The 20,007-nt window shown below is 37.0% G+C and overlaps 1 protein-coding gene and 1 pseudogene across 1 annotated transcript; both read left to right on the top strand.

Moving 5' to 3' along the window:
- The first annotated feature begins 3,729 nt into the window (after positions 1-3,729).
- LOC141494936 (large ribosomal subunit protein eL15-like) lies at positions 3,730-4,305 on the top strand (annotated as a pseudogene).
- Positions 4,306-6,928: 2,623 nt separating this feature from the next.
- Positions 6,929-14,292, top strand: CCDC201 (coiled-coil domain containing 201). The gene is made up of 3 exons (XM_074196050.1): positions 6,929-7,014; positions 12,498-12,962; positions 14,129-14,292. Exons 2-3 carry the CDS (start codon positions 12,498-12,500, stop codon positions 14,213-14,215), a joined length of 552 nt encoding a protein of 183 aa, XP_074052151.1. The 5' UTR covers positions 6,929-7,014; the 3' UTR covers positions 14,216-14,292.
- The last annotated feature ends 5,715 nt before the right edge of the window (positions 14,293-20,007 follow it).

Below are 20,007 nucleotides of genomic sequence, written 5' to 3'. Positions count from 1 at the left end.
TTACTGAACGCAATTACCATAGTCATCCTGTTCAGTGTTTCAAGGCTATGTCCTATTTTTCTAGTGGTTTGATTAAAAAATAAATAGTTTGATTTTTTTAACTTCAAAAAAAGAAATTTAAATTGATTTAAATTTAATTTAAATCAATTTAAATCACATCATTTCCCTCTCTACCTTCCCCCTAAATCTAAAACAATTTACTGAATTTAAGCAACAGTTTTAATCTTTTGAGATAAATATCCTTTCCCCAACCAATAGAAAAATATAATGAACTTTTGCTCTGACATCTCTGTAAGATCTGGACAAGTCACTTAACCTTTCTCAACCTCAGTCTTCTCATTTGCAAACTGTGATTAATAAAATCAGCTACCCAAAATAAAATAAAATAGTAATAATAGTAGGGGTGGCTGGGTGGTGGACAGAGCACTGGCCCTTGACCCGGGTCCAAATCCGGCCTCAGACACCCAGCCTCAGACACCCAATGATCACCCTGCTATGTGGTCCCAGGCAGGCCACCCAGCCCCATTTGCCCTGCACGCCCCCAAAATAATAACAACAACAACAACAATAATAATAATAATAATAATAAATGTTATTGAGTCTTTGTTCCAGCACCAACAACTCTGTCATGGGTGGATCACATTCTTTATGATAAGTCCATCACAAAAGTCACTTCCATATTTTTCCACCTTTGCCTTTGTTGATTGCAACTCCCTCCTTTCATATTTCTCCACTACCATGTACTATTTTATTTTATTTTGGGTCTTTTTTTTTCTTTTTTTTGGTTTTTGCAGGGTAGTGGGGTTCAGGTGGCTTGCATGTCACACAGCTGGGTGATTGTTGGGTCTATGGGGCCGGATGTGGGCTTGAGTGCTCCTGGCTCCAGGGCTGGTGCTCCGTCCATTGCGCCACCTGGCCATACCTACAATTATTATTATTATTTTTTCATTTTAATTTTTTTCTCTCCCCTTTACTTTATCGCTCAAGTGAGCCCATATTTATGCGGGGGTATTTCATTTACTCTTAAACAAGAATATTTTATTAATGTATAAAAAATTTTATACAAAATGAGAATAAATATTAAATAAAAAGGTACTTTACTTTAAGGTAATTAAATTAATATTAACTAAGTTAAAAAAAAGTCAGCTACCTCACCAACTTATAGTGAGGATCCGAGCTCTTTGCAAACCTTAAAGTTCTATGGTACCAGATGCCTATTGTTTGTTAATTGAATGAACATGGAACCAGTCAACCTGGATTAACCCACTTTTGAAATTTATGCTGACTTTGAAGTTCTGAGATCCATACCTTATGTTGTCAGTTAAATATTTTACCCTCTGCTTAGGAAGAAAACATTTTCAAAGCTTCAGTGAGGCACAGTGGAGAGAGCTTCAGGCACCCTGGTAAACAAAGGTCTCCTTAAATACTAAGTCAAGGAGATAAAGGTGAGACATTGCCAGATATTAATGAATCATATCAATTCCTATTTAATATTTGCTATCTTTAATTCCTTACTTCTCTAAATGCCTGTCTTTTTTTTTTTTAAAGAGAAAAGCAGAATAATCCTGCAATGTGTATCTGAACTGATAAGATTTAGACCTGAATGGGCCTTTGAAGTCAACAAATCCTATCCTATCATTTTATAAATGAAGAAACTGAGACTGGGGAATGGACATGGCTTCTTTTTTATCAGTGAGAATACTGAACTTTGAACACAGATGGATTCCAATAAATCTTATTGAACGTGGTATAGAGCAGGTATGGGAAAATGTCTACTTGATATTGGAGAAGATTTCTCAAAAGATCCTCACCTGTGGCCTATACTGCTCTTTGCTTTCCATTTGGTTATTGCAAACAGGTGAGGGATCTGTTTATATGCTCCTGTTCTCTAGGAAAGGGTTGATGAGAGACTGAGAAGTTACCCTACTAGTGAAAGCTGTGCTAGCTATTCTGAGAGAAAAGGATGGATTTGAAGGAAGCGGTAAGAATTGCTATATTTTGGTTTTTAAGGAGCAGAGAAGATACTGGTGGTAGGAGGTAGGGAGGAAGAAGTACGATTAAAAGAAGCCTGCTGAGGTTGGAGGATTAACGGTTAAGGAAATTGTCTTATTTCATATGCTGAAAACTTTTGGACCTATGAGTGAATTTCAGATTTAATATAACAATATATAATCTTCCAATATTACACATTTACCTTAATTTAAACCATTTAAATATGGAATGAGCTGAAATGTAATATATGAAGTGCTAGGTTAATACTCTGAGTGCCCTCTGCAGAGGTTTTAGGAAAAATTGCTAGGCTGAGATTTGACTTAACAAAATAAAGATACACACCTCCCCTGGAAAATAACCTGTAGTACTGGGACTTCATGCATGGCTCTTCTAGCTCCTATAGGCATAGCCATAGAAAAAACAGCTGATTTCTTGCCTAAACTACACTTCAATAATTAATCTATCCTAAAATATTCTGCCAACCTCCTCCTTCACCTGCTTTCAATGTACAACACTGTTGAGTTTTGACCCTCAGCTGAACAGTCAACTCTTTTTACATAGTCTGAACCCATATCCTGTGTTGTGGCAGGTCATTACTGATAGACATCAACCCTGTACACAGTGAAGGTATAAATGAAGAGATGTGCCCTGTTTATTTATTGATTGGCTTGCTGTGTAAAAGAAATCTCATTCTTTTAGAATCTCTTAAAACAGAATTGGGTCTGACAATAAGGAGGAGATTTGGGTTTAATATAAAAAAGTTGTTAGAATATAGATTGAACCCTAGGAGTATGGTTAGACTGAGTGGTATGGTACATGGAGACACTGGCCTTAATATCAGCAAGATCTTGGTTTAAATCCTGCCTCTGGATTATACTAGCTGTGTAGCCAGGTAAAACTGCAATGCCCCTAGGTAAATTATTATTTTTTTTAGGTTTTTGCAAGGCTAATGGGGTTAAGTGGCTTGCCCAGGCCACACAGCTACATAATTATTAAGTGTCTGAAATCAGATTTGAACTCAGGTCCTCCTGACTCCAGGGCTGGTGCTCTATCTACTGTGCCACCTAGCCACCCCTTCCTCTAGGTAAATTAAAGATGAATTGCATCACTGGAGGGAGTGTCTGATGGATGAAATCACAGGTCCTTCCTACATCATACATTCACTAATCAAGGTTGCAAGTGATATCTGTACAGTATGTATCTTTTCCCTTATTGGATATCTAGGCAGGGACCTTCTCTTGAGATTTGATTTAACAAGATAAATGATATATATATCTCCCTTGGGGAAAAAAAAAACCTATGGCACTGGGATTTCATGCATGACTAGTGTAGCTCCTCTAGGCACAGCCTTCCTGCATACTACTTTCAGGTCTAGTACAAATATATTTGCAAAAGGCATGAACCAATTAGCAAGCCTTTATAAAACAATATTACATTTCTGTTTGCACAGCCCTAACCCTGAGATTTCTTTGACCCCCAGAGGTCAGCAGCAGTTCAATAGTTTAATCTTATAGAGTTGCTCAGAACACTTCAAAGTTATGTGAGTTACCCAAGGGAATTCTGCTATTTTGTTTTACGCTACATTGATATAAATGTATGTGTGAATACATATAAATGTATGTGTGAATACATATAAATGTATGTGTGAATACATATAAATGTATTTATACCCACATAAGAAAAAGGGACTGCTTTCCGGTTGCTGGCAGCCGTGGGGCCGGGTAAGCGGGAGCCGGGATGGGGACCTACAAATCCATCCAGGAGCTCTGGAAGAAGAAGCGATAGGACCGCGTGCGCTTCTTTCTGCGTGTGCACTGCTGGCAGTACCGCCAGCTCTGGGCCCTCCGCCTCACCCCCGGCCTGGCAGGCCCGCCAAGGCACGCAGGCTGGCCTACCAAGCCAAGCAAGGTTACGTCATCTACTGCATCCGTGTCCGACACGCCCGGTGCCCAAGGGTGCGACCTACGGCAAACCCGGGCATCACGGCGTCAATCAGCTCAAGTTCGCCCGGTGCCTGCAGTCGGTGGCAGAAGAGCTGTGGGGCCCGAAGAGTCTTGAACTCCTACTGGGTGGGTGAAGATTCAGTCTACAAATTCATTGAAGCTATTCTTATTGATCCATTCCATAAAGCTATCGGACGAAACCCCGACACTCGCTGGACCACCAAGCCAGTGCACAAACACTGGAAGATGCACGGGCTGACTTCAGCTGGCTGAAAGAGCCGCGGTCTTAGAAGAGGGTCACAAATTCCACCATATCCTTGGAAGATCTCGGAGAAGACACAATACCCTCCAACTGCATGGATACCGCTAATTGGTGCACACTGATTTGTAAACTTAATGTTTAATAAATGCAATTTATTACAGAAAAAAGAAAAAAAGAAAAAAAAAGAAATAGGGACTGGATCTGGGAATTCATATAGGCAATTCTCAGTGAGGAAACTAGCTTTTTCTCAGTAGCTTGTAATGGTAGAGAATTTCCTGGGATGCTGAGAAGATAAGTGAATTATCCAGCATTATGTAGTCAGTATAAGTCAAAAGCAAAACTTGAACCCAGAAGTCACTAGTTCCTGTATAAATGTTTGTGCATGTTTAGACTGAAAGACAATTAACTACACAATTAAATTTCATAATTAAATTGAGGCTGAGGGCAGAAGAGTAGTTTTTAAAGCATAAAATAGAAAGAATCTTACCTGTGTATCTCCTATGCCTGCATGAGATTTGAGATTCGAGCTCTACCCTTTACATCATTTCATTGCTTGAATACCTTTTCCTGTGATCTTCCTTTTCTGTCTCAAAACAACTCCACTTCCTTTGTTCTCTCTTCCCACCCCTCATCATCACAGTTTGACTTCCATTTTCATCATTCAACCAAAACTTCTCTCTCTAAAGTAACCAAAGATCTCTTTATTGACACTTCCAATGATCTTTTCTCAATCTTCATCTTTCTTATCAAATGCTGTAGACAAGTATTTTCAGTTCCCTTTTCTGGAATACTCTTTCCTTTCTGAGATTGCATGAGACCATATTCTTGTCTCTCTTATCTCTATGATTTCTTCTCAATTTCCATTTGTTTTTATCCTTGCTATGACCACTAACCAAGTGTGTCCTCCAGGTCTCTGTCCTGGGTCCTCTTATTTTCTTGCTCTATGCTACCTTATCTGATGATCCCATTGATTCTCATAAATTTAATTTTCACCTCCATGCAATTGATTCCCAGACCCAATTATAGACACTCTCCTGAGTTCCCAAATTGCCAAATGCATTTCAAACATCTCAACTTGCTTGTGCTGTGACTGTTTTATACTAACAATATCCAAAATCAAACTCATTCTCTTTCACCCAAATTCTTCCCACCATCAAGTCAGTCTCAATGAGATTCACAAATTCCATGCCATACTTGACTCCTCACTCTCATTCAAACTATTCAATCCAGGTAAAATCTTGTCATTTCTAGTTTTACAAGATAAGTCCCTTTCTTTCTACTCATACAGTGACTGCCCTAAAATAAGACTTCATTACTTCTCTCCTGGACTATTGAAATAACTTCCTAATTGATCTCAATATCTCAAGCCTCTCCCCAATCCAACCTATTAGCATTATCACCCCTTTCTTTTTTTTTAAGGTTTTTGTAAGGCAAATGGGATTAAATGGCTTGCTCAAGGCCACACGGCTAGGTAATTATTAAATGTCTGAGACCAGATTTGAACCCAGGTATTCCTGACTCCAGGGCCAGTACTTTATGCACTGTACCACCTAGCTGCTCCCTATCACCCCCTTCAATAAAACTTATTGCCTATTAGTTTCAGGATCATTTTTCCCCCACTCTTAAAACTCATCATTACTGGATACCTGCCTACCTTCCAGGTCTTTTTAAATTTTAATGTCATGTACATATACTGATCTAATGAATAGAATCCAGGCATGGAATCAGGAAGATGAGTTCTCCTGAGTTCAAATCTGGACTCAGACACTTGTGAGGTGTGTACCCTGGGCACATTACTTAACCCTCTTTGCCTAAGTTTTCCCATCTATTAAAAGAGCTAGAGAAGGAAAAATGATAAAATGGTGTCTTTGCTATGAAAATCCCAAATAGAATCACAAAGAGTCAGACATGACAAAAACTGAACTACATAAATTTTGCTGTCTCTTACCACATATACATATATACATACACACACATATAACTGACTGGAACATCTTAAACTTTCAGAATTCAAATGAAATACACAGAGATCACCACGGTAATTTCTTAATTATGTGAATCTGGACAACCAAGGCATCCCTCTTGTATCTCCAATCTATTTCCAGAAAATCTAAATCTAATTTTGTACTTGATTATGCTAAGATTTTGTACAAATATCCAACAACATTTTCACTATCGCATTAGGTTACAAGTACAACTTTTCAAAATTTGGTATTCTATAAAGTTCAGAGGCTTGTTATTTGTACATGTTAAAATTTTGTTTGTGGTTTAGAATCTGCTCAATATTTTTATTGAGAAAGCAGGAATTTATCTGAAAGTCAATAAAATTCTTTATTCATAGGAAATATGTCAGAAGACTGTTTGATTTCCCCAACCAGTCTTCCTCTCCCCTCACTCTCTTGAATAGGGAGGAAGGGAAGTCCAACATTCAAAGCCTTAATATTTTCTTTACTTCCTCAGTGGATTTCCCCAATCTACAATAATGTGGATGAGACAAAGAGTCTCAGGATTTATTTGCTATATCTAAGCAGCTACTTTAAGCAATAGATTACATGCAGAATGGTAATAATTCATTTTTGTCTTTGTCAAAATAATCTTAAAGATCCCTTTCAAGTCAAACAGTTCTGATTCAAACTGCAACCCAGTACAGACTGTTTTCTCTCTGGATTCCAAAGAATCAGAACTCTTATCCACTAGATTATTAAATAAGAGCTTTGAGAGGTCCGGTAATAACTGCATTCTATACTGGTAGAGCATTTGGTGCTTTCAAAAAATTGACATCGTAGAAATATGATCATCATAGCCCCATCATAAAAGGTAAAATCATTTATATATAATAATCCTATTCTAATTACATAACCAATTATTTCTTAGAAAATTAATATTTAAATGTTCAAATTTTCAGTGTTACCTGTTTATCTTTTTCTCCCTTTTCTTTTACTATAATATTGAAACATTTAGGGATCATCTAGTCTAGCTTCCTCTTTTTTTTTCCAAGGCAATGGGGTTAAGTGGCTTGCCCAAGGCCACACAGCTAGGTAATTATTAAGTGTCTGAGGTCACATTTGAACTCAGGTCCTCCTGACTCCAAGGCCAGTGCTCTATCCACTGTGCCACCTAGCCACCCCTACCTTCCTCTTTCACTACAAAAGAAACTAAAGACCAGAAGGTTATGCCTCAAATCACGTAGATAGTATGTTAAAGAACCAGGATATAAACTCTCACCCTCTATATCTCACCACAAAAATCCTGGTTTTTCTGACCCATTTTCTTTTTATCTCTTCTTTACATCTTTATCATTTATGTTCTAGAATATGGCTATATAGAGATATTTAATTCTTAAAATACTTTAACCATGTTTACATGATCCAATACAATCTTAAAAAATACTTTGAGTGCTGATCCCTTGAGTTTTATTAAAGGCGGTTATATTGAATCAAAAAATTTGCCTTACTTCCACTCATTGGCTCTTATTGACCTCCAGAGCAATACAAAGTAAGCCTACTTTCTCATACTTATGACAATCCTATTGAATATTCTCCCTTTCTCTCTGCCTCCCACTCCATGTTCTCTTCTTCATTCGAAGTTCCCTCAAATACTCTAGCAGAAATTCGAAAGACATTGCTATTTTTAATTTATTTTTATTAAAGATGCTATTTGAGTTTTACAATTTTTTCCCCCAATCTTACTTCCCTCCCCCATCCCCCCATGGAAAGCAATCTGTCAGTCTTTACTTTGTTTCCATGTTGTACCTTGATCCAAATTGAGTGTGATGAGAGAGGTTTTAAGTTCCTCTTACCACCCTGATCACCCTTTTGTGAATGTGTTCTGCTTTGTCAATATTTATATTAAAATATGTTCCAGAACATAGTATTCCAGATGGTGTCTGACCTGGGATGAGTACAGTGAAACTTTTGTCAACTTTGTTCTAGACACTCCAATTTAATACTGCCTAAGATGATTTTTAGCATTTTTTGTTTTGTATATCACACTGACTCATACTCATCTTGCAGTCAATTATATCTCTCTTTTTTTTTTATTTTTCACAAGAATTTAAGCTAGGCATTTTCCAGCCTACACTTTAACTATTAGCCTAAATGTGGGACTTTATATTTATGGTTAAACTTCATTTCATTCCTCTTTTAAAATCTAATATATTTGGAAAGCACTTAAAAGAATTTCTGGAAAATAGATGCCTAATAAAGGCTTATTCTATTTCCTCTCCTGTCCCCCTAAATTATTCTAATGCCTCAACCTAGATTGGGGGTAATGCTCAGTTCCCAAAAACTTTATTATAGAGGATAAATTTTAGTAGCTTTAAGTGAACTGGAAATGTTTTGAGTATCAATCTAACAGAATCAGAAGAGATCTAAGCAATGTCTCCTCATCTGAGACACTGATTGTGAAAAACAAGACAGGGCATTTGGTTGGCATATCCACTTGTTTCCCATGTTACTGAAGACAGTAAACTAAAACTTCTTCAATTATTTGTAATAGAAACATAGACTATGTGTGCTCCTATTTACCATTCTTGGAAAGTTATACAGAAAATATGCATATATTCTCTTCTTGATTGAAGCTAGCATGTAGAGCTCTATTTCTGGCCATGTCGGCCCAAGAGATTTGTGTTCCGCTGATGAGTCTTCTAATTAGTTGCTGAGATGATGTGAGTTGATATAGAAGAGGCGTATGTTCTTTCTTTGCCTCTTGATTTTAATATAAGGATATTTCTTTTAGCTGTCCACCAAGAGTCAAATTGGGGAAGGGTATCTGCCCTATCCTCCCATTTAGTTATATAAGGTGGCTATACAAAAATGGCCACTTCTGTCTTATGTTTTTCCTAAGACCATGAAAGAATAAATACGTCAGAAAAACACTAAGATGAAGTGTCTAAAGCATCCATGTTATCCCATGGCTGGAGGAAAGACAAGACAACTTGTGATCCTGCACTTGACTCCTAGGAGGCAGAACAAGATAACCCCAAAAGAAAGGGAGCAATGGAGGAACAGATTGTTTTAATAGCCTCTGAATTTTGGTTTTTCAGACAATTAGGAAATGCCTTGTCATCACACAAGCCTCTCAGTCAGGTATGGTCAGGAGCAGGTTTCTGAAGTTCCAAGAGATAACTTCAAAGGAAATATGTAATATCTGCACATGTTCTGGAAGACCCACCAGAAGAGCAATATGTTGTCTATGTTCCATATGTCTTTTATATAGAAAATGATGGAGTTGGGTTTAATGGTCTCTGAGAACTTTTTTTTTTAGGTTTTTTTTTGCAAGGCAAACGGGGTTAAGTGGCTCGCCCAAGGTCACACAGCTAGGTAATTATTAAGTGTCTGAGACCAGATTTGAATCCAGGTACTCCTGACACCAAGGCTGGTGCTTTATCCACTACGCCACCTAGCCTCCCCTCTGAGAACTTTTGATTCCAAATCTATGACTTCATGCTCAGCTCATAAACCATCTATCCATACCCCAATAGGTCATGGGAAATTCAGCAGGGAGAGACCAAAAAACTTCTTTTCTGAGTAAGTTATGTTGCTTGGTGACTTGACCTCATCAAGGATAACTAAGTTACCTTACTATTTATTTTTGATATGAGCTTCCTAAGTAACTATTTTTTGTTCTAGACCAAAGATTATTCTCCTTGGCAAAGAACATATAAACAAAACAAAATCCCCTCTTCTACTATTAATTTTCAACATTTCAACCATCCCTACAAGTCTTATACCTTTTATGATCCTATTCTAGTTTTCCAGTATTGTTTAAACACACATTCCTCTTTCATTGTTCTTGGATTCTTCTTATCTCCTTCTCAGTTTTCCTTTCAGGGATACTTAAACCATGGATCAGGTGTCAGATCTCCTGTGTGAGAAGTGAGGAAGCAATTCTTTCCACCATATCACCATCTTCCAGTCTGTATTATTACACTCTATTCTTTTTTTTTTATCTAAACAAATCTATTTCCTTATACTGATTACCACATGTTAAAATTCCCAGGTCCTTCATAATACTAGTTGCCCTCTCTGGAAGCTCTTTAGTTTATGCATGTCCTTCCTAAAAGATAGCATTTGTCCTAGATCATCATCTTCTAGATCGGCTCTTACCAGGAAAGAGGATAAAGAATCTCTTCTTACTACTTTAATTCTCTTAATACAACTTGAGATATCACTGTTTGCCATGACTTTATCATATTTTTAGTTGACTATGGGATTATAGTCCTAAAAAGACTGAGATCTCCTGACAATACGTCTGGTACTGATGACATTTTGTTTTTGTTTGTTTGTTTTTAAAGTGTAGTGTAGGGGCAGCTAGGTGGTGCAGTGGATAGAACAGCAGCCCTGCAGTCAAGAGTAGCTGAGTTCAAATTTGGATTCAGTCACTTAATTACCTGGCTGTGTGGCCTTGGGCAAGCCACTTGACCCCAATGCCTTGCAAAAATTAAAAAAAACAAAAACAAAAAAAGTGTAGTGTAAATTTCTTTTGTTGCCATTAAAGTCATCCAAGTGAATTTCCTAGAAGTCAGGGCTTTAATAGGTCTTGGAGGTGTCTAAATTTCATAATTTTGCATAAAAGCATCATTGAAATTTGTCAATTCCTTTTCATAATCTTCTCTACAACAACTTTACTGGACATTTCTGATATTGAGAGAATGGGAATGGTAAACATTTTAAAAAGGCCTTAATTTTGTCTTGTTACCTTAAACTAGGACAGAAGTAGAAGAGTCCCACACACTCACTGAGAATTCAAATTTGCTTGATATTATTACTTAGTGTGATTCTTTGTTTTCCTCTTAAAGTCCAATTACCCAGGATACTCTCAGTCTCTCAACCATTGAATGATAATTCTTATACATTATTTGTATTATTTAGGAAGTTTTCAAATGGTTTGGATTTAGAACATTATTAGAATTATGAAATAGTTTCGTTCCTTTGTTATCAAATGTGAGTAACTAGTCAGAAATCAGAAGTGAAGAATCTTGGATTAAAAGACTTTTTATTCATTATTTTTAATAAAGGAAAATAATGGAGTGTAATATGCCTTTAAATCCCTAGGTCCATTTGTCAGTTACTCCATCTTTTCCTCTTAAATCTCCTAACATACTCATAGTTACTCTCATTCCTTTTGCAGGTAGGCATCTAATGAATGTCTACCACTGTATTATGCTTTCCAAACAAAATACATTTTAATGAGGCAGATCAATAAATTTGAAATCAGAGGACTTGATTTGAATTCTAAGTGACTCTGAAACTTACTACTCATATTATCAAATCCCTTCATCTCAGTCCTCAGTTATCTTCATTTTTAAAATTGGGTATTGGCAAGAAAAGAGTTAAGCAAAAATTTTAGCCCATCTGGTCTTGCCTGGTTTTGTATGCTCCCAGCTAAGAATGATCTTTACAGTTTTTAAATGCAATAAAATTTTATTTAAAATTGTAAGAACCATTCTTTGCTTTTCCTGGCCTACCAAATGACCCCTGGAATCTATCCCTAAGAATTCTTCAAGTTCTAAATCCTATGACTTATTTAAAATATTGGTTCCTTATGAAAACTTTGAAGACACAGTGATGATGGTGATAAAACTTTGAATTTTAACAGGTGACTGGATGAACAGAAAGATCTAAAGATCCTGTTTTCCTCCTGAGAATTAATGATTTCTCTTGTAATTATTTTTACTGAGGGTAAATGGGGTAAGCTTAATGTCCAGCAAATAAGAAACTGTTTTCATATAAATATTTTTGTTGTTTTTTATTGTTCAGTCATGTTTGAATCTGTGTGGATTTCTTGGCAAACAAAACTGGATTGATTTGACATTTCCTTCTCCACCTCATTTTACAGAATTTAGGGCAACTAGAATTGAATTTCCTAGGATTACACAGCCAGTAAGAATCTGAGCCCAGATTTGTACTCAGGAAGATAAGTCTTAACTGACTTCAGGTCTAGCACTCTATCTTTTGTACCACAAAGCTGCCCGAAATATAAAGTTAGCCATGTATATAAGGAATAGCTCCTTTGGGGACAAGGATTAATTTACTATATTAAATTGTTTCCTTCCTCATTGACTGTCCCAACTCCTACTTGTCTGAGTCAGAGATTCATAGAATGAATAGGAATCAGTTTTGTAGAAATCAGATTAATAGGAATCAGATCAATATGAAGTATTAGATACTTATCTGATCAACATGAAGTATTAGATACTTTCAATTCAAATCATTTTTACTTTTTAATTGATCCAAATACTATTTAGGGTTTGATACAAGTATTTTATACAAAACAATCCTTGATGTTTTGCATTGCAGATGTTTGATTCAGAGGTATCCAAGGAAGAGAATTCATCCTTAAAGTTCATTTCTTCAGCCAAAAAATTAATAAAACATAGCACACCTGTGGATAGCACACTGTCGAAAAGCATGATTTCCTTTGAAAGCTTGTCCTACCTAAAAGAAGCTGGAAGTGAAAGGGGAACTCCTATGGAGTCTCCCTTGCTCAAAACACCATTTCTAGAATTTTCAGCTCATCCAGAAACAAGAAGTCTTAGGCCTATTGGTCAAAGGAAAAGACTTTCTACAGTATCTGCTTCTGAGGAATCCAATGAAGAGGTACAAAATAGCTTGAACCTCTCTTCAGTCAAGCAGGGACATGAAGTTCCTGAGCCATTAACCAAAAAACAGAGTAAAATGTCCTTCAGAAAATGGCACTGTTATGGATTACCTGGAATAAAGGACCCTGCTAAGAGAAAAGGCCATTTGAAGAAGACACATATGGTATGTATAACTATTCTTAATTATAGCCATATCATTTATGGATTAAAAAAACTTTAATATTGAGATTACATTTCATTGAATGTTAAAATTCACTGATTTAATTGGGCTTTTGTGACTTAGTTTCTGTCAAGTCTTAATTGTCTTAATTTTGTTTCTTATATAGGTAATCCCTGTTTTAAGGCTATATGAATTTAATACCCCTTATGATAGTAATGGCGGAGAGACTCTTTGTCCCTTTCCTGTAAGTCTTGGTGATGCCATCTTTAGTAGCTGACATTAATGTCACTCTCATTTCCTTTCCACTCCATCCTCACCCTTACCCTCACCAAGGCTCCTGCCATGGCAATCCAGGGCTAGTCAATAGTACTGCCACAAGGAGTGTTTTCTATTCTTTGCTCTCTCACATTTTTTATTTCTATTATATGAGAAGAATGATGGTAAAGGAATGTCCTATCATCATGAATTGGGAATTGTCTACATGGAAATAGCAGAAAAGGATGAAATTCTATTAATTCCTAAGATCTAACTCTTAAATCAATTGAAAGGGATTTCTATTAAGACCAAGAAATTTGGATGTTATATGGATCTCTTTTAAATGTCCTTTAAATGTTTTAAACTATCGATTTTCAAAAGTGTTGTCAGAAGATAGTCACCCTGGTTGTCAATAGCAACATCTTAGCTCAGATAGAACTTTATTTTGATTCTTCAGGATTATGTCTAAAGGTTAAAATTGAAAATTCAGAGCCATTTCAAGAGACTAGGCATTCTAGGAACATTGGATGCTTTCCATGGCTAGGTATCTACATTAGTTTCCATGATAGGTATCTACATTAGTTGAATTTGAGACTGGGAAAGAAAGCAGATTGACAAAGTTTGCTTTTCTTTCAGTCAATTTCCTGATGACCTGGGTAATGAAGAGAGTCACTACCTCATACTGGTCTCTAAGGAATCCATTTGTTTCTAATGATGGTGCTCCTGTGGAGTCAAAGAATCTAGGAGACCCTGTTTTTGAACTGTCTGAGGGCAATCACTCCTCTTATAAGATGTTTTATATCTCTAAGAATGAAAAGGAGCTAAGGGTTGATACATTTGGGATCATTATCTTTCCTAAAGAAGTCCTATATTTTGTGGTACTATTTTTAAAGAAATGATTTTCTATTAAATAGGTAAATGATTTGAGACAATGGGAACTCCGTCAACTCCAAAACATAGAAGAAGCCACCCATTATGAATTAGTTATTGAAGTCACATGATGATCTTCCAAGAAAGTCTGTTCTCTTTTTGAAAGTTCTATAATTTCTTTTCATGTAAAAAGTTAAAAAAAATTATGTTGCGCTTAAATAAACTCCTTGTTTTGTGATATGAGAGTTTTCATTGTTGATTTAATTGAATAAATTGGAGGAATAAATTCTTGAAATTCAGAAATCCTCAGATATTAGTTTACAAATAAAATACTAATTCAGGTTTAATTAACAAATACAATTAAAAAAGATAATTGCATATGAAACTGCAAATATATTATGTATAACTTGAAACTCTTTTTAAATAATATGATTAAGTTATCAGGTATATATTTCTTTTTTTCCCTTCCCTCTTCCCCGACCCTAGAGAGGACTACCATCAGATACAAATAGAGGTGCATGTATATAAAATGTTTATGTCCATTTATTGATTCTTTCTTTGGATAGCATCTTTCTTCACGTGTCCTTTATTTTATTTTACTTTTTGATGAAAGATTTTATTTATTTTGAGTTTTACAAATTTACAAATTCTTGCTTCCCTCTCCCCACCACCTACAGAAGGCAGTCTGTTAGTTTTTGCATTGTTTCTATGTTATACATTGATATAAGTTGAATGTGATGAGAGAAAAATCATATCCTTAAGGAAGAAAAATAAAATATAAGAGATAATAAAATTACATAATAAGATAATGGGTTGTTTGTTCCTAAATTGAAGGTAATAGTCTTTGTTCAAACTCCACAATTCTTTCTCTAGATACAGATGGTATTCTCCATCACAGCCCAAAATTGTCCCTGATTGTTGCACTGATGGAATGAGCAAGTTCATCAAGGATGATGATCACCCTCCTGTTGCTGTTAGGGCATATAATTTTTTTTCTGGTTCTGCTCATCTCAGCATCAGTTCATGCAAATCCTTCCATACTTCCTTGAATTTCCATCCCTCCTGGTTTCTTTTTTTTGGTTAATATGACTTTATATATTACTAAAATATTCTTGTTTAAGAGTAAACATAATACCTCCCTCACAAAAATATAGAACCTCATGAGAAATAAAGTAAAAGAAAAAGGAAAAAAATGTTTCAGTCTGTGTTCTGATACCATCAGCTCTGTCTTGGGTGGATCACACTCTTTATCACAAGTCCATCATAGAAGTTACTTCCATGTTTTTCCACAGTTGCTGCTGCTGATTGTAATTCCCTCCATCCATTCCTCCCCATTACCATATATGTTGTGGCTTGCTTCCTTGGGGGCCCACAGTGGCGACCTCCTCCAGCAGAGGATCTGAGAATAAGGAGTCAAGCCACTATTGCCTTATGCCTCCAGCTCAATTTTATTATTGCCTAGCTATTACATATATACTGTTAGGTCTTCCGGGGTAGAACAAGGAATAATGAGGTAATGGAGGATGAAAGCGGGGTGTATGTGCAGTATCTTGCAAGATGGGGGGGTATGTTAGGGAGGAGATAAGGCACAGCTGTGTCTAGTGCCCTTGGTCAGTGGGGCAGAATGTCCAGCTCCCAAGGACTCCAGCTCACCTTATCTCTCATGGCGGCATGCCAGCTCCTGAGACTGTCCAGGAGGTGGCTTACTTGGAGATGATTTGTGTCATGACTGTTAGAATAGCCTGTATACTCACACATTACATGTTTCTCTTTCCTTTCACTCTGTCCCTCTTCTAAAATGTGCTGTAGGGTAGCTGAGTGGTGCAGCATACAGAGCACTAGCCCATATACCACTCCAGAGACCCAGCAACCACCCAGCCCCATGGTCCTGGACAGGCCACCCAATCCCAGCACCATTGAAAAAGTAAAAAAGAAAATCTGTTTTATATCTGACTATTCTCTCCTATGATCTATCCTCTCCTCTATCACCCACATCCCCCCCTCTCCTTTTTACTCTAGATGTCTATACCCTATTGAGTGTGTATGCTGTTTCCTCTCTGAACCATTTCTGATGAGAGTGAAGGTTCCCCTCATTCCCCCTCACCTTCACCTCTTCCAAATCATTGCAAAAGCTCATTGCAAAAAAAATTTTTTTATGAAATATCTTATCCTATTCTGACTCTCCTTTCTCTTACTCCCAGTACATTTCCCTTTTAGATATTGACTCCATTTTTATAATATATTATCTCTTCAAATTGATCTTCCTCCTGTGCTTCGTAAAAGCTCCTTCTACCTGCTCTATTAAATGAGAAGGTTCATATGAGTATTATCAGTATCCTTTTTCTACTCAGGAATACATACAGTTCATCATCTAAGTTCCTCATAATTTACCCTTTTCCACTCTCTATGCTTCACCCAAGTCCTGTACTTTAAGGTAAAACTTTCTGTTCAGCTCTGATTGTTTCAAAAGGAACATTTGAAATTCCCCTGTTTCATTGAAAGTCCATCTTTTCCCCCAGGAAGATGGTCAGTCTTGCTGGGTAGTTGATTCTCAGTTGCATTCCAAGCTCTTTTGCCTTCCGGAATGTTATATTCCCAGCCCTATGAACCCTTAATGTAGTTGCTGCTAATTCCTCTGTGATCCTGACTGCAGCTCCATGATATTTGAATTGTGTCCTTCTGGCTGATTGTAATATTTTCTCTTTGACTTGGGGGTTCTGGATCTCAGCTGTAATCTTTCTGGGGTTTTTTTGGGATCTCTTTCCAGGGGAAATTAAGTGGATTCTCTCAATTTCTATTTTGCCTTCTGCTTCTAGGCTATCTGGGCAATTTTCCTGTAGGAATTCTTTAAAAATGAGGTCAAGGCTTTTTTCCTGATCATGACTTTCAGGTATCACAATAATTTTTAAATTATCTTTCCTGAATCTGTTTTCCAGATCAGTTGTTTTGTCAATGTTGTGTTTCACATATTCTTCTAATTTTTCATTCTTTTGGTTTTGAAGTATTATGTCTTGATTTCTCGTAAAGTCATCAGCGCATCTTTTAGTTTCATTCTACATCTGAAAGATTAGTTTTCCTCAGAGAGCTTTCTTATCTCCTTTTCCATCTGGCCAATTCTGCTTTTTAAATCATTCTTCTCAATTACTTTTTGAACTGTTGTATCCATTTGACCTAAGCTTATTTTTAACATGTTATTTTCTTCAGCATTTTTTTTTGGATCTCCTTGACTAAGCTGTTATTTTTCATGTTTTTCCTGTGTCTCATTTCTTTTCCCAATTTTTCTTCTGTATCCCTCACTGATTTTTAAAATCTTTTTTGAGCTCTGTCATAGCCTGAGCCCAACTTCCATTTTTTTGGAGTCTTTAGATCCCTTATCTTCAGATTGAGTATTTTGATCCTCCTTGGGATCATATGGTCAGGTTCTTTTTTTTCTGCTCATTTCCCCAGCTGGTGTCTGGTTTTGGGGTGCTTTGTGAGCTTTTGAGTTTTATTGGGACACCCCCACAAGGACCTCAGTGTGTGTGAGGCTCCTCCTGCTCTCCTGGTCTGTTAATGACTGCAAGCACACCCCTCTGCCACAGCGCTGAGGTGGGAGGGCCCTGCTGTTCTATTGGGGGGGGTGGCTACACTGTGATCAGGATCTGGATTGGTCAGGGCCCCAGAATCCTGTTCCAGGGACAGAGGACAGACCTCAGAAGTCTCCCTCCTCTCCCATACCTTCAGTGGACTGAGCACTCAGGGTGCTGCCTAGAGGGTCCTGCTTGCTGCCTCCATGGGGCCTGTTTCCTTTTCCTGGATCTTGGCTGCCAGCAGCGATAAGCCCACAATGAGTGCACTGAGTGTCGTGACTGTGCTCAGGGCCTGGGCTTCCTGCTGGTTCTGGCAGAGATCTCCCTGCTGGTCTTCCAAGTTGTGCTTGGTTCTACCTAGGGTACAGGTTAGGAAACTGCTTCTGCTGCTGGTTCCAGGCTCCCTGGGGCTCCATATATTATTTATTTTAAAAATAAAGTTGTATAGTTTAAAATTTAGAATGATGGAGGAAGAACACAAGAGGGAAAACATATAAAATACTTGACAGGTACATACAGAATAAGAGCATAAGGGGAGAAGATAAGGTAACTGGGATAGGATAAAAAGAAAGGGTGAGCAAAACTAAGATGGAAGGAAATTCATAAATAGTTACAACTGAATGTGAATGGGATGTTCTTGCATCTCTCTTTGTGGTGGAAATCATAGGAATGCCTACCAATGGTGGAAGGGCTAAACAAATTGTGATATGTGATTGTCAGGGTATTGTGATGAAAAGTACTACTGTGATTTAAGAAATGATGAGCTCAATGGTCTTGGAAAAGCATTTGTACAAAATGCGCACAAAATAATGAAGAGTGAAATGAACAAAACCAAAAGAACGTCCTATACAGTAACTGCAATATTATTTTGACAAATAAACTCCTAAACACAAAGAAGAAAAGAATGCAATAGATTTAGATTCCACATTGTGTTAAATCTTCACAGTTTAAATGTTTTATAAGAGGAGATCATTTTCCCTTACAGAAGAGCAATGACTTAATAAATTCCAGTGGTTTCCTATTGCCTCTAGAATAATACCCCTATTCTCTGAGATACTAAATCTCTCTAAACTCTTGTATGCATTTATGAGTAATTCTAGGACTACTGAGCAAAACGAGAGCTCCAAAACACCCAAATGTTGAAGGGAGTGAAATATTTTCCCCTGTGACAACTCTAAAACTGGTAGTTTTGAGTAATGGTCTCAAGGTACAGTTGCATGAACTGGTACATGAGGGTGAGGAACCAACCAGCCAGGGTTGCATCTCTTTCTCACTGTGATATGTGTTCTTCTGATCTTCAAATGTTTGGAGATCTAAGTCTATCACTCACCTATTGTTCATTTTTACCTCATAACAGAAATTGGCCCAACTCCTTTTGCACTCATAAGTGACTTAGATAATTTTTCATACACCTCTTCTTTGTATTTCAATCCAATAAGCATTTAAGTACATCTATGCTAGATACTGCTAAATATTGATAATATTTTTTAAAAAAGCAAAAGGGAGTCCCATCACTGAAGGAGCTTACAATCTAATGGAGGATGCAACATTCAATCAAATATATACAAAGTAAGTAATAAACAGGATAAAAAGACTGGGATTGGGGGAGGATTTCTTGTATATGGTCGAATTTTAACTGAAACTTAAATAAAACTAGAGTGGACAGTAGAAGGAGTGGAGGAAGGAGCACATTCAAGTCAAGAGGAACAACCAGAGAGGATGTTCAGTGATGAGAAGTTGAATGTCTTGTTTCTGGAACAGTCAGGTGACCAGTATCACTGGATTGAAGAATGTTAGACAGTAGAGTGTAAGATGACTGGAAAGGAAGGGTTTTGAATACCTATCAGAGCATGTAGAAAGCCACTGGAGTTGATTAAATTCAAGAGGGTAAAGTGTGTGACATCAGATGTTTTAAGAAAATTGCTTAAGTGGTTGAATGGAGGATAGATTAGAATGGGAAGAGATTTGAGGAAGACTAACCCATCAGCTTTAGCCCATAGGTGAAGTAGTGGGACTCTGCCCTAGAGTAGTGATGAAGTTAGAGAGATAGGGCTTTATAAGAAATGCTGCAAAAATGAGATTGACAGACCTTGGCAGCAACTTTGGTATGGGTAAGCTTGCAAAAGTTCCACCCTCTGCAAAAAGCTTTTCCCAGATCTCCATAAACTTAATGTCTTTCCTTTGAGATAATCCCTAATATAAAGTTTATATTGCTGTATATAGTTATTTGCATATTCTCTTTGCCATTCAAATAATAAGCTTCTTGATAGCAAGGACTATTTTTTTTAAACTTTCTTTGCATCTCAAGGATTTAGCCTAGACATTTTATAAATGTTTATTGACAACTTCTTTGA

Source organism: Macrotis lagotis, chromosome 8 (genome assembly GCF_037893015.1).
Source record: "Macrotis lagotis isolate mMagLag1 chromosome 8, bilby.v1.9.chrom.fasta, whole genome shotgun sequence".
NCBI classification, from domain to species: domain Eukaryota; kingdom Metazoa; phylum Chordata; class Mammalia; order Peramelemorphia; family Peramelidae; genus Macrotis; species Macrotis lagotis.
The sequence above is the reverse complement of the archived record's forward strand: the minus strand, read 5'-3'. Positions and strand labels throughout refer to the sequence as shown.